General features: G+C 43.0%; 1 protein-coding gene across 1 annotated transcript; it reads left to right on the top strand.

Annotated features, from left to right (window-relative positions):
- Positions 1–489: 489 nt before the first annotated feature.
- Positions 490–11586, top strand: CYSLTR2 (cysteinyl leukotriene receptor 2). Its single transcript, XM_010400435.4, has 2 exons — positions 490–776; positions 8702–11586. Exon 2 carries the CDS (start codon positions 8706–8708, stop codon positions 9648–9650), a length of 945 nt encoding a protein of 314 aa, XP_010398737.1. The 5' UTR covers positions 490–776; positions 8702–8705; the 3' UTR covers positions 9651–11586.
- Positions 11587–13916: the final 2330 nt, after the last annotated feature.

Here is a 13916-nt window from a genome sequence, read left to right as displayed (position 1 = left end):
CAGAACAGAAATAATCAAGCTTTTACACCTGTAGTGTGTATAGAAACCTATTTCACAACAGCAGTGGGCTCTGAACACCCATCTGTGCAGTCAGCATTGCTCCACTAAGAAGTGGTGAAACTTAAGAAGGGAGTAAGGCATTCACTGCAGCCATTTGCTCATGGCTTAACAGAGCTATATCTGTTCCTATAAAAATTCAAGGAAAATTAGTCCCTCAGCTTGTTAACTCAGACTTGAATTATGAGTTGAATGAGATTATGCACCAAATCCCAGTAGCCTGTTTACGATTTTGTTATTTGTGTGTTTTCTGGGAAGTAATCAAAACAAATACCCTCTCCCTAATTCCAAGAATATCTTTAATGATTCATGCAAAGATTATATGGGCATCTCCTCTTAATATTTTGAGCAACTCTGACGAATGAAAGCACATATATAGAAGTGTGGGCCCGAACACAGAAATTCAGAATGCTTCTCAGCATGCCACGTAGCTGTAGAGTCTCTTTCATTGGGTGAAAGTAACGAAAGATTGCCGTGTGACTGCTAGCACCAGTCCCTGAGCTGAGAACATTTCTCTTTTAAGAATATGTAAGAACTTTTAACCAGGATTTACTTCCCTTTACCCTGTTCATGGTTTTTCTTTGGCTTCTGCAGTAGTAGTACTTGGTTTTTGCATCAAGTTTTTGTGGGTTTCCTTTCCATTAAAAATCCTGAAGTCTCTGAGCAACAGCAAGCAGAAGAAGGAAATACTGAACACACCAGAAGGCGCATGAGCTGAGGTAGGACAAGATTTGTCTACTTTCTCTGCTGTAGATAAAATGGTTGCAATGATTAAAATACAACCTACTTTTCTTTCTTATTATTCGCAGTTAGTGTATTATTTGCCAGAAGCAGTGATAGCTGACCAAACTTCTCCATGACAAAGATGGTGTTGAGAAATTTTTTTGGCAGAAAAAAAGGGTAGATTTATGTAACTAGGATTGTTTGCCAGATGGAAGATAACAATGAAGTTGTGGATCTGATTAAGTGAGCCTTGTTTTTTAACTAGATGAAAAATATGCATTTGGCTTATGGCAAACTTCAAAAATAAAAGGTGTTAAATGTCAGACTCTTGATTTTTTTTTTTGTTATTGTGCATTTAGAAAGGTTAATAATATGCCATGCTTTGATGAATTTAGTGTTAATTCTAAATATTGCATTTTTTTTCACTTATTCTTGGTAATGCTGCTCCTGAAACACAAAGTGAATATTTGCAAGAAAGCCAGTAGGAACTTTAAAAAGACATGAGAACTGTTTTTCTTGGAAGTGCAGTGGCAAATGCAAGTGATCTCCTCTATAGCAGAGATATTATAATTGCCTTCCTATTTGGGTAATAAACAACAGACTCAGGTGTCTGGGATCCTCTTCACACAAAGGGTTACTGTGATAGATGCAAAGACCATCTTTTTTCCTGGCACAGAAGAGGTTCTATATACTTATCACTTTACATAGCAAAGTAGTATATTTTGATGGAACAGCCTGACTTCCCCATTTAACTTTGCATATGAAGAATGTCTTGTTAAAATGCAGTTGTTTCGTCATTCCTCATGTTATAGTGAACCCAGTGTTTCAGAGCAGCAGATCTCAGATCAGCAGTTTAGAAACTGAGAGTGTATTTACACCTCCAGGCACAGTGGAGGTTTTGTATTTAGGCCTTTAGCAGCAGCACCCCTCCACCACACATCTTCAAAAGGACTGTGTCCTTCTGTCCAGGCATGGCACAGAAACTCATCCCATTCTCTGCTGAGATGCCATATGACTTGATTGACTGCCCTCTGCAAGAACTTGGGTAGCCCAGGGCTGCTGACTTCTTTACTTGCCTCTCTCTGCATGTTCTCTAACTCCATAATCTCTGTTTTCAGTGTAGAGACAAGAGCTGCCCACTATGGGAATGCATAAAGGTTTTATACAAGGTGACATCCTACTCTGTTCTCCATAGCCTTTTTGATGGTGCCCCTCATTTTGCTGACAATTTCAGTTGCTTCTGTTGCTGTAGCCAGTGCAGAACTGACTTCAGCAAATGGTCAATGACTTCAGCAATGGCCAAGTGCCAAGTGCCCTTTCCAGACACTGCGAATGCAACAGCCAGTTTAAAGTTCATATAATTAGGCACAATTTAGATTATTTTTCCGTAGCATGCATCACCTTACATTAAAATATACTGATTCTCATCTGCCACCCTTCCAGCACCGCATCTACCAACCTGGAGAATTATCATCTCCAGGCTGCTGTTAGAGACATTGAATAAATCTAGTCTGAGTTGCAAACCCTAGAGGACTCCATTGCTGATTTATTGAGCCCTCACTTCACTTCCTACACTTCAGCGAGCTTTCAGCCCACAAAAGAACGTGACTTCCAGCTCTCTGGCAACTTAGGTACTTAAGAAACCTTTGTTGCAGAGCTATGTCGAAGGTTTTGACAAATGCAACTCTACAAATGCACACGTATCATAGAATCATAGAATGGTTTGGGTGGGAAGGGATCTTAGAGATCATCTCACTCCAAACCCCCTGCCAGGGGCAGGGACACCTTCCACTGCGCCATGTTGCTTAAAGCCCCATTCAGCTTGGCCTTGAACACTTCCAGGGATTCCATTCCCCCTTGTCCTATCTCTACATACCCTTGTGAAAAGTCCCTCTCAAGCTCTCTTGTAGGGCTCCTTTATGTACTGGAAGGCTGCTATAAGGTCTCTCTGGGGTCTTCTCTTCTCCAGGATGAACAGCCCCAACTCTCTCAACCTGTCTTCACAGAAGATGTGCTCTAGCCCTCTGATCATCTTCATGGCCCTGCTCTGGGCCCCCTCCAGCAGGTCCATGAAGTTCTTATGTCAGGGTTTCAGAGCTGAACACAGTGCTCAGGTGGGGTCTCATAAGAGTGAAGTAGAGGGGAAAATCTCCCTCGGCCATATATGTACATCCAAATATATGTATGAAATTGCCACTGGGTGCCCTTCATCCATTGTCATCACAGCCCTTCAGCGGGTGAGTGAACAGGATCTCCCTTTTCAGAAGACATGACTCTTTCTCAGCAGACTGGCATTTCAATGACCTCAGTGCCTTCATTCTTCACTACAGATGCCCCTAAAATGTCCCAGAGGAGGAAATCGTTCCCAGTGGTCACTAGTTCCCAGGACTGATGACCAGCTCATGGCCTTGAGCTGCCTTATCAAGACTTTCTTGTAAATGAGAGCTGCACTGATGACACATCAGTCCCCTGGCACCGCGCCTGATTACAATGGTGGGTTACGTGCCTTGGCCACCAGTCTCACAGTTGAGATCCTTTGGGATACTGATATGAGTGCCATCTGGTCTCAATTATTGGCCTCCCACTTATCTGGTTGGTTTAATACTTCCTGCCCACATCTGTCAAGTGGAGCTGGCTCCTCTGACCTTTTTACTGCACCAGACATGAAAATATCCCAACATCTTTGGTTGGAAAGAGTGAATTCCCTGAGTTTTCCTGCTATGACCTTGTCCCTAAGAGATCTTTTGTTACCAAGCAATCCTGCCAGTTCCCAAGTGGTTTTCATCTTTCAGTAGCTTTACAAAACTTACTGTCAATCAGAACACCCTTTACCAGAAGCTCTTCACTATATTTTTCTTTAACGCTCCTAGTTTCCTCTCCACATTTAATCTGTCATGTTTCCCATTCTCCCCATTTTGACAAGCCTTCTGCTTTCCAAATGGAGATCTTTTCCTTATAATAGTCTTGGTAACCATTTCACTGATAGACACTGGGCTCAGTATTTCTTAAAATACCTATTTCTTTTGGAATGTAGGCTTGTTGAATTTTCTGTTTGTTTTCCTAAACAGCCCCGAAATTTATGTAGGCTTCTTTCTTTTCGGACTACTTCTCTGTTCCACAATGCTGCAGAGCCCAGCTCTACTGTGATTAGCAGTACAAAACTCCCTCCACCAAAACCTGCTTGAACTAGGGCCTGTACAGCACTAAAGATCAAATGGCATCTTGTAGAGGTAGAAAGCCAAGGTAGAATGGCATTTTTTTGCAGGACTAATTATTCAAGGAACCAGGAAGTTGTTGCATATGGACATCCCATCCCATTCTGCTGCAGCATTGCATCTTTATAAAGACACCCAAAGCCTCCTCCTGTTGCTACCTGCTTTCATCATCCTACCCTCACTTAATGTTTTCTGGCAACTGTCATAATCATGATAAGGAGTTCAGTAGTGCACTCCTAGTACTATATTTTTATTATTAGAGTATATGATGTCTGCCTACAAGAACCCTGTTGTGCTTCTCTTTAGCCACAATATTTTTACACTGTTGCAAGTAATGTAGTCCCTCATGCACAGTGCCACTCCTCCACCCAGCATCCTACACTATCATTACCATAAAGCTGGTAGCATGGCAACACAGGCTTCTATTGATTATCCTCGCTCCTGCAGGTCTCTGAGGTTTCCCTTGCACCAGGGTTTTGGTTTCATGCCAAGCCTGACAGGTGCCCTGTCTCTTTTTCAGGTTTGAATCTGCATCAGTGCAGAATTACACGTAAGATTTGGTTTTCATCAGGCATTCAAGATAGCATGTGCCAGTCTATCGGGCTTTGTGGGCAGTTGGATTTGCCTTTCCTAGTTATTGCAGTTGGACGTTTTTTCCCTCCTGGCCTTTTCAGAGGTGCACTGGATGCGTGTTCACTGCCCTCACAAGTGTTGTCAGTCCAGCCCTTTGCTCTCCTATGCCCCTCAGCTCCCCTGTTGCTTCTAATTAAACACTCCTCTGCAAACCTCTCAGTCTGCAGCACCAGCAGCCTGAATCTGCATCGGGTATGGTGTAGTCTCTCCTTCCCGTATTGCTTGCCTTTGTTCCCTCACTTCCTCACATACCTAAATTTCTACTCTCTACTGTCTCATCCGTTCATTGCAGTACTGGGTCTGACTGAGCTTCTCTTGCCTCATAGCGGAGCCCCAAACATCACAGCCTTCATCCCTGGTACCCACAATGACTACAGCCACCACCAGCTCCTCTCTCACACCCCCAAATTATCTGCATAGAAACCTCAGAAGGTCAGTTCCTTGGGCAGACCTGCTCCTCCCCTGCTCCTGCTGAGCCACTCTTGCCTCAAGACAGCCAGCCCTGTCCCGCTGTGTCCCCACACACACACCCTGGTGAGGTGGACATACATATCACACCCTGGGCAGCTTCACCTCTGCTGCTAGACTGCTACCTGCATCCTGAGCTTAAAATATGACGGGCTTGGGGCATTTTTATTAGCTTATTATCTCCTTCAATTAAACAAATATCCTCTTACATTTGCTCTATCAGCCCCCCACCTGTCTTGCACACCCATCCATTTGGTAAGGGCATAAAATTCACCTTAGGCAAGGAATGTCTTTCTGTTATCGTCTTACCTTAAATTGAACTCAAGCCAGGCTAAGCTAAAAGGCAAAATATATATTTGTAATAAATAAATGCAGTTTATAATATATATGTAATTTGTTATGAAAGGTAAATATTTATTTATAAAATCCATACTAATCAAGCTGTAAATATTTTTTAAAGATTTCACAGAGATGAAGAAAAGACAAAAACCCACCCAAACTCTAATCTACTTATGCAGCAATTATTTCAGAAAAGGCTCCCTTTTTCTTGCTCAGCTGATCTTCTCTTTCTCCTGCCAGGGAGGTTGTCAGAGCCTCAGGACATGTGTCAGCTGCTTCCATTTGATAGCTTCCGTCACTGACACTCACATATAGAAAAAATCTCCTGTTAGAGAATTTCTATCACAGAAGTCTTTCAGTACCACTGAAGAGAGAATCCCATTTCAGTTTGTCCTTTCTCTCCTTTTTTTCTCAGAGGGCTGTTAGATCTTACTGTAAATCTTCCTTCTTTTGGGGGACCCAGAAAAGTCCTAAGTCCAGTCTCTCACTCTTAACCCATCCTGTTCATTCCCGATCCAGGAGACCATCTGGACACTTTTGCTGAAAACAAATTTATTGCCTGCCTTTAGATAGGTTGTTCTTTCTGTATATCTAGGAGCCATTTCCTAACCTTAACTGGCTAATAACAGTTCCTGGATTCAAGAAGGGCTAAAATTCTCCCCTTATCCTCTGTGGCTGGTTGAGGTAGTCCCATGTGAAATCTTTCACTTCACCTTCCTTTCTACTTTGATCTGTGTGTCAAAACACAGCTAACAGGAGTGTCTACATAGGAAAATGGCATGTGTCATTGTTGGCCCTTTGCTGAGGGCAGGCACCATGGTGCTTTAAGAGCTTTCAGATGACTGGTCTCCGGTTTCTTTCTCTTAGACATCCCATAACAGCTTGAAACTTGTGTTTGAATAATTTGGAGAGGAGTCTGAGAACTGATTTTCTTGCCAGGTTCAGGGATACTGAATTTTCTCAATTGCACATGCACTATTCTACTTTTAGTCTCAGTCTTTGGCCGGAAAGAGAATTGAGGAGCATTTATACAGATAGAGGACAGAATAGGTAGCTGTTACCTAGATACCCTCATATGAGGAGCCTGAGCAAAGTGCCTCAGCCCCTGTGCTTGTAGTGCTCTCCCGAGGGTGCAGGGACCCAAGGGCTTTTCATCAACTGAATTTTCATTGCCCCAATCCCATCCTTCATCAGATATCATTGGGCACAAGCCATCACTCGTAGTGCTGAGCAGAGCTTGAAATTTATCCATGGCTCCAAACTCATTTGACTCCTCTATCTCACAGCTTCCACACACAACGGGAATGCTTCAACAGGTGGCAGATCCCTTTCCTAATATTTTCTTCTGTTTTGGAGTTTCTAAAAGCAAGGATGCTTGGACCACAGGAAAACACTGTCAGAAGGGCTCTTCTCTTTGCTGTACCTCAGGGTGCAATATTTCTGTGCAAAATGGGGGGATCATATTCAATCTGGAGAAAAGCTGGTCTTTGATCCCATGCAGAAAACGTGTATATCAGACGATTTTTCTGTAAAGAAAAACAAAACATTTAGAAGTCCTTTGATTGCAAAAGATTTGTTTTTAAGAAGAATATATTTTCTCTCTCCTCTGTGAGGAAAGAGGATCTCAAATGAGGAAGAGACTAACTTTAGGAGCATGGATATTGGGTCTCAGCAAAGTCCTCAGTCCAGGCCTTTGCTGAGACCCAATATCCAGGAACTCTTCCTTGGGAGCCCAGCCTGAGGAAGTGCTTCCCACGCTTCCCATCTCAGTGGGGCTGGATGAAAGGTGCCTGCTGGGCACATCTGGTTGCTATATTGAGGGTCTTGGACAGACTCTGAGATGCCATTCCAGAGATACCATGGGCTTTTCTGAACATAGTTCAGGCTCCCACACCATGGCTTCAGTTTGCAAATTAGTTCCCATTTATAGCACAGTGGGAATATCACACTGAGTAGCTGGGCATTCAGAGCACCCAAATGTAAAGCCAAATTTACCCCCAGGGAGGCTCCATGTGTACAAACAAATTAGTCTCAAATTGTGAAGCCAGTGAGGTTCAGAATAAGAGATAGGGTGCAGTCATGTACCCTGGGCACATTATCACTCTCACTGGAGCAAATTAAAAGCTTCTTTTCCGTGCATCTGGAAATACCACGTAGTTGTGGTTTTCAGGCTAAAAACTTCCACACCCCATCTTTAGAATATATTGGCAGATACAAAGAGGGAATTGCTTCCACTGTCAAACAAGAAGCAATACTGACACCTTCCTTTGAAAATACTACTAGCTGCAGGACAGCTGAGATAAGAAATCAAGAGATCAGAAAAGAAACAGACACTAATGAGAAAAAAATTAATTTATTATTTAGAATGTTTTAGTGGTGAGTGGTTTTGATTTGATTGAATTATAGTCTCACAGGAGGAAAAATGCCACTCTCCGTGAACACAGCCCATTTTCTTAGAGGCCATTTTCATTAGGGCTGCAAATGTGCGCTGCCCTGGAAGCTGCAGTGTGTGTAGATGACTGACTGCTGCAGAGCAGATGAGCATAAAAGAGGTTAAGAGAGTGGTACATGAAGCAAAGGCCCCACAAATAGAGACAGAAAGCCATCAGAAGCTAACAAAAAAGAAGAAATACTGTGTGAGGAGGAGGGAGTTAAAAAAGGAACCATGCATAATTAGCACAGTGTTTGCCAGTGTTTAAGGTCAAAATGTCCTTAACTGATACACGTATCAAAATATGTCTGCTATTGCTCAGGAAATACTGCCAAAAACATACCAGAAAAATTTCCCTGGTTCCAAAAGACAAATTCAATTCTTTTAGCTTTCCATCCTAATTTGAAATGCAGACTTAGCAGTGGGCAGTGATTTCTTTTCTGATCAGGTTTTGATGTTTCCATGCTAGGTGACTGGGAACTCAGAACCTCCCTGCCACAAAATGGCTGACAGCAAGTTGGCTTGTTTTGCACAGTGAAGATCAGAGACTTGTCATTAAAACACACAGATAGCACCTCTAAAAGGTAGCAATTTTACAGGCTGAGACAACAACCAGCTGCTGTAATACTGAAACTCGTTAGAGCTTACTTGGGGCCTTGTGTCTTGAGATGTGTATTTACTGGGACATCACAAGTAATTATTCATTAACGAACCCTTACTTCCCACTGTTGTCTGCATCTTGCAATTTCTGCCCTCAGTGAAATAGTCTCACATAGCCAAACTCTCTGCCCAGCCCGTAACCCAGAACTCACACCACTTCTTTTCACTTTGGCAGAAAAATGGAGACGCTGGCTCAGACTACGAACATCTCCAAGGTGGCGCTAGATGGCAACTTCACTAACAGCTCCTCCAACTGTACAGTTGACGACTTCAAACAAGTAATTTATCCCATCATGTATCTCTTTATCTTCTTCCTGGGCACTGTTGGAAACGGCCTCTCCATTTATGTTTTCTTCCAGACTTCACGAAGGACCTCAGTAAACATTTACATGCAGAACTTGGCTATTTCAGACCTCATGTTTGTGAGCACTTTGCCCTTTAGGGCCACATATTTCCTCTTGGGATCACGTTGGATATTTGGTGATATTGTCTGCAGGATCATGACTTACACCTTGTACGTGAATATGTACTGCAGCATTTATTTCCTCACCGTGCTCAGTGTGGTTCGTTTCATAGCCATCGTCCACCCGTTCAAACGCGGAAACTTGACCAACACGAAGTATGCCAGGATAACCTGCATGGCCATATGGATCTTCGTGCTGGCAGCCTCCAGCCCTCTCTTAAACAAGGGAGTTGCTGGCTACAGCAACCCTGTCAAATGCTTGGATCTCCACCCCTCCAGCACACACAGGCTCCTCATGATGAACTGCTTTGTCCTCGTCGTGGGCTTCATTCTGCCATTCTGCACAATTGTGTTCTGCTATGTCTTTGCCATCAGAGCGCTGCTCAAGTCCAGGTCTCTGCAGAGCAAGAGGGCGATCTGTCACAAGAAGGCACTGTTAACCATTATCATCAGTCTCATCTTCTCCCTCATCTGTTTCCTGCCCTATCACGTCCTGCGAACTGTCCACCTGATGTACAGCAGCTGCAGCCAGGCCAATCTGCACAAAGCGCTGGTGGTCACTCTCTGCCTTGCTGCCATGAACAGCTGCCTTGATCCCATCCTCTATTACTTTGCTGCTGAAAATTTCAAAGCAAAAATCAGAAGTCTGTGCTGCAGGTAGCTGGTGAAGAATTGCATAACAATATATGCGTGGTCCAGATGGGATAATTAGACTGGGCTCATACTATCCAATGACAGGCTGTGTTCAGACAGTGCGATTCCCTACAGATTCACAGTAGCCTGCCAGTTCCCCTTGCAAACACTGGCAAAGGGGTTGCACATTAAAGAAATGTAAAGCATCAATGATGCTTTCTGCTGAGACTGACTTAAAAAGCAGGAAGAGAGGCAAACAGGACCTAGCACCGGCTCAGGCTGCTCGGAAGTCACTAACATTTCTAAATTTTCCACTCTGAGCCAGCCACAAAGGTATTCTGCTTAACATTTTCATGGGTTGTCAAGTGAGAGAATGATTTCAAGTAAGTGGCATCACCATGGAGTGTTGTGAGTAAGATGACTGCTGGCAGTGAGGGCAGGATGCAGGCGCCCAGAGCACTGGGCTGCATCCTGCAGCTCTTCATGTGGCGTCAATTCCTTCAAGGTCATTGCAACGCTTTGTTTTTATGCCCAGTGTTGCCAGTGCTTTTCAGAAAGCTGAGGCTAAGCACTTCCTTTCCCATGCAGGGATCCAAAGACAAACTTTTAAAATTATTTTAGTCCAAACAGGTAGCTAGGGAGTGGTTTCCTCTGCACAGGTAAATCAGTCTGACAGCAAACTGCTGCCAAAGACATCTCCAATCCCTCATCTTCTGTCTCCTCTGAGGCGGAAACTGATCCCTTTTTTCATAGGATTAACTTCCAGTTGGTTTGAATTTCCTTACATCAAACATGAACGAATGCAACAAGAAAGCACTAACCCAGGTACAGGAAGAAAGATGGGCAACAGAGAAGGTGGAGGAGAGCATTTTTAGAAAGCAATGGGAAGCTACTTCTATGTGTACTTTGGAAAATTTCATCAAATGGCTGTGTTTTTAAGTCTCTGAATATTTTCTAAAATATGTTCTCTAAAAATCAGACCTAAGTGAAAACAGGCTCCAAACTCATTTTGACCATATTTAGATTATGGTTTTAATTACCTCATCGTCTACTAAAAACAGACAAGAAATTTAGTCATATTTTCCAAGAAAGCAGCCAGTCTTATAGGAAAACTAACAAAAATGCTGAAAGCCTTCCCTCACTGTGAAATTCAACCAAAGGAAGGTTTCTGCCTGTGAAGGTACTTCTCAATGCTCTGAACTTTTTATGGAGAAAGTACTTCACAAACTGAATGTTACTGCTCCCAAACAAAAATAACAGCAGCAAGCTATTTTTAGCTCTGTCTGAAATATGCAGAAAACAAATCATTGCTGGTCAGGTGGAAAAGTGCTTGGCAAAACACTGGGAAAGGCACATTTTTTTCTTGGCTATCTAAGAGTTATGTTCAATCTATTTCAGTCACTTGATGCTGCCTTTGATGTAAGCACAGAGTTTTATCAGAAGTCTTCACTAAAGTTCATGCTCCAAATTCTTATTTCAATAATGCATCAGCATACCTAAGAGCTGACCTAATGATGCCATGTGAACTCCTTGATCCCATGCTATTGGTGAAAAAGGGAGTATTAGCAGTGGTTTGCAATGGGAATATGATTGAGATGGTAACCTGTGCAGATATAGCAGGCACATAATTGGAAGGAAGGGGCAAACTCTTCTTCTGTGGTTTTCACCTGTCAGGAGCGGACCTGAGCATCAACAAGTGACAAGCTTGAAGCCTCTCATGAGATACCGTACACTTCAAATACTGCAAGAGAATGCAAAAAATTAGCCACAGTGTATTCTCACCAACGTACTTCTGTCTGTATCTGTCCAATGCATCCGATTATCAGATAATTTTGCAACAAAAGGATATATGTATCTCACTTATGAAGTCACTTTTTTTTGTATTGACCACGCTACAACTTTGTTGGCAATTGAATTAACTGGCAGACCTGTGTTTTAATAAAGTAGATTTACTTGTGGCTGAAGATATATTTTTTATTGATCGCACAGCTAACAAGGGATCTCCTCTGAGTGCAGGGGGAGAAAGAACAAGAAACAGATACTGAGTTTCTGTAAGTGGGCCATTATTTCACAAGGGTGAAATGTCCTTGGAGGTGTGAGAACATCCTGCTGCCTTATTTACTTTACTAACAAAATAGTGAGGAACATCAGTCAAAATCTGAGGTGCAGGTAAAGGAATAGATTTTTTAAATTATGATTTACTTAAAAAAGGATTCAAGACCCTCCTTGCTAGGGATCTTCTCATGAAGCTTTAACAACACTTGTATAACATGCCATGTTCCCATTTACTGCCATTTCTCCATTTATTGTTCTTGCCTGTCTCTACTCACAGAGCTGATTAGTGTTCTTCACTGTGGAAGTATCGTAGTAAAAATGTAGTTTAAAAAGCATCACCATATCTATTCTAAAAAATAAAGCTGCTGACAGTTAAATTCCTAGCAATGCCTCTAGGTCCCTCAAGGGATCACATACCCCTTAAAAAGTACTTTGGTATGTTTCCTGAAATTTCCAGGAGGCAAAATCTAAGAATAGCTATGTGTATAGACAATTAAAGCAACAGTAAACTTGTGAGCTTGAAGGAGACATAAGAAGAGGAAATGAAGTCTTTAAGTGACTGTGACCCTTAAGCAGCAGCAGCAAATGATCTACCTTCATATGCATGTTTCCCTGTCATTCAGGGAACCACTGGTACTTCTAGACAAAGGTAATTTTTTAGTCCAAAGCTGTGCTAGAATCATAGAGAGAGAGCAGAAGGAAATGTCACTCTTCACATTAGCATTTTAGCCCCAGTTTGAGACCACGTGTGGTTGTGACTGCCTGATGGAGTGGTGCTGCAGCAAGCAGGGGAGCATCGCATGACTGTGGTCTTTCCCCTCCACTCTGCTCTCATGAGATCCCACCAAGAGAGCTCTGTCCACCTCTGGGGCCTCCAACACGACAAAGCCTTGGACCTGTTGGAGCGAGTCCAGAAAAGGGCCACAAAGATGGTCAGAGGGCTGGAGAACCTCACCCATGAAGACAGGCTGAGAGAGCTGGAGGTATTTTAGTCTGGAGAAAAGAAGGCTCCAGGGAGACCTTCTAGCCCTTTCTAGTACCTAAAGGGGGCTACAGGAGAGCTGGAAAGGGACTTTAGACAATGTAGCGATAGGACAAGAGGAAAAGGCTTGAAACTGAAAGAGGGCAGGTTTAGATTAGAAATTAAGAAGAAATTCTTTACTGTGGGGGTGGTGAGTCACTGGAACAGGTTGCCCAAAGAAGTTGTGGATGCTCCACCCTTGAAAGTGTTCAAGGCCAGGTTGGATCGGGCTTTGAGCAAACTGGTCTAATGAAATGTGTCCCTGACCACAGTACAGGGATTGAAACTAGATGATCTCTGAGGTTCCAAACCATTATATCATTCTATGATTTTATTATTTGTATTTTAATCAATGCATTATCCCACTAATCTTCGTGATATATCCTCTGCCTTCCTCAACATACATCCTGTCACCACAGCTTGTATTTTGCTTTGGCTCTTAAGTGTGTTGGGAGAAATGGGTGCAGATTTTGCTGCTCAGCATCTCCTTCTGAGGTGCATATTCCTTTATGCTACAACAGCACGCTGTGCTGGCAGCAGAGCAGGCATCAGACTTTTTCTCCATCTTAGAGTGTTGACGCATCTCTTGGTCCTTTGGGATGGTCAAGATAGGAATGACCTGCTGCTGATAGGAATGGAAATAAGATCTATCCAAAACAACCAAGTGTAATCGCAGTCAGGAGGATTCAGGTGCTGTTTCAACAGTGATACCATCCCTGGGCTAGTGTTTTGATTTCCTGCATCGTATCTGAGGCATTTTAAATGATGGCCTAATTAAAAGACCGTGCAAGAACAGATTTCCTGAGAGAGTCTGGTATTGTTTGAGGTACTTCAGCTTCCTGGCCAGCACTGAGCATGACCTGCTAGGCACTGTGACTGTCCCAACGTGCTGTGCAGTCCTGTCCTTCTCACATGTTGTGCTGTGTATATACAGGAATCTCCCTGGACATCTGCAAAGACAAGCAGTATGTTTAATTGCATTCAGCTGATGTCATGTAGCTACATCTGTTCATCCACCAGTCAACAGCTTAAGGTGGCCAAAGAATTCAAGTAACTTTCTTTGTCCCAATTTCCATTTCCATCTTTCAGAAAAACTGGCAAGAATTCCACCACTCCTTCTCCTTTGATTTTACAGCTGAAAGGATAAAGCTGCCTAACACAGGAGCCTGGTCACACAAGTCACATTCCTGTTCACAGGAGCAAAATGTGAGCCTTTAC

Source organism: Corvus cornix, chromosome 1 (assembly GCF_000738735.6).
Source record: "Corvus cornix cornix isolate S_Up_H32 chromosome 1, ASM73873v5, whole genome shotgun sequence".
Classification (NCBI taxonomy): Eukaryota; Metazoa; Chordata; class Aves; order Passeriformes; family Corvidae; genus Corvus; species Corvus cornix.
This window is presented reverse-complemented; position numbering and strand designations above follow the sequence as displayed.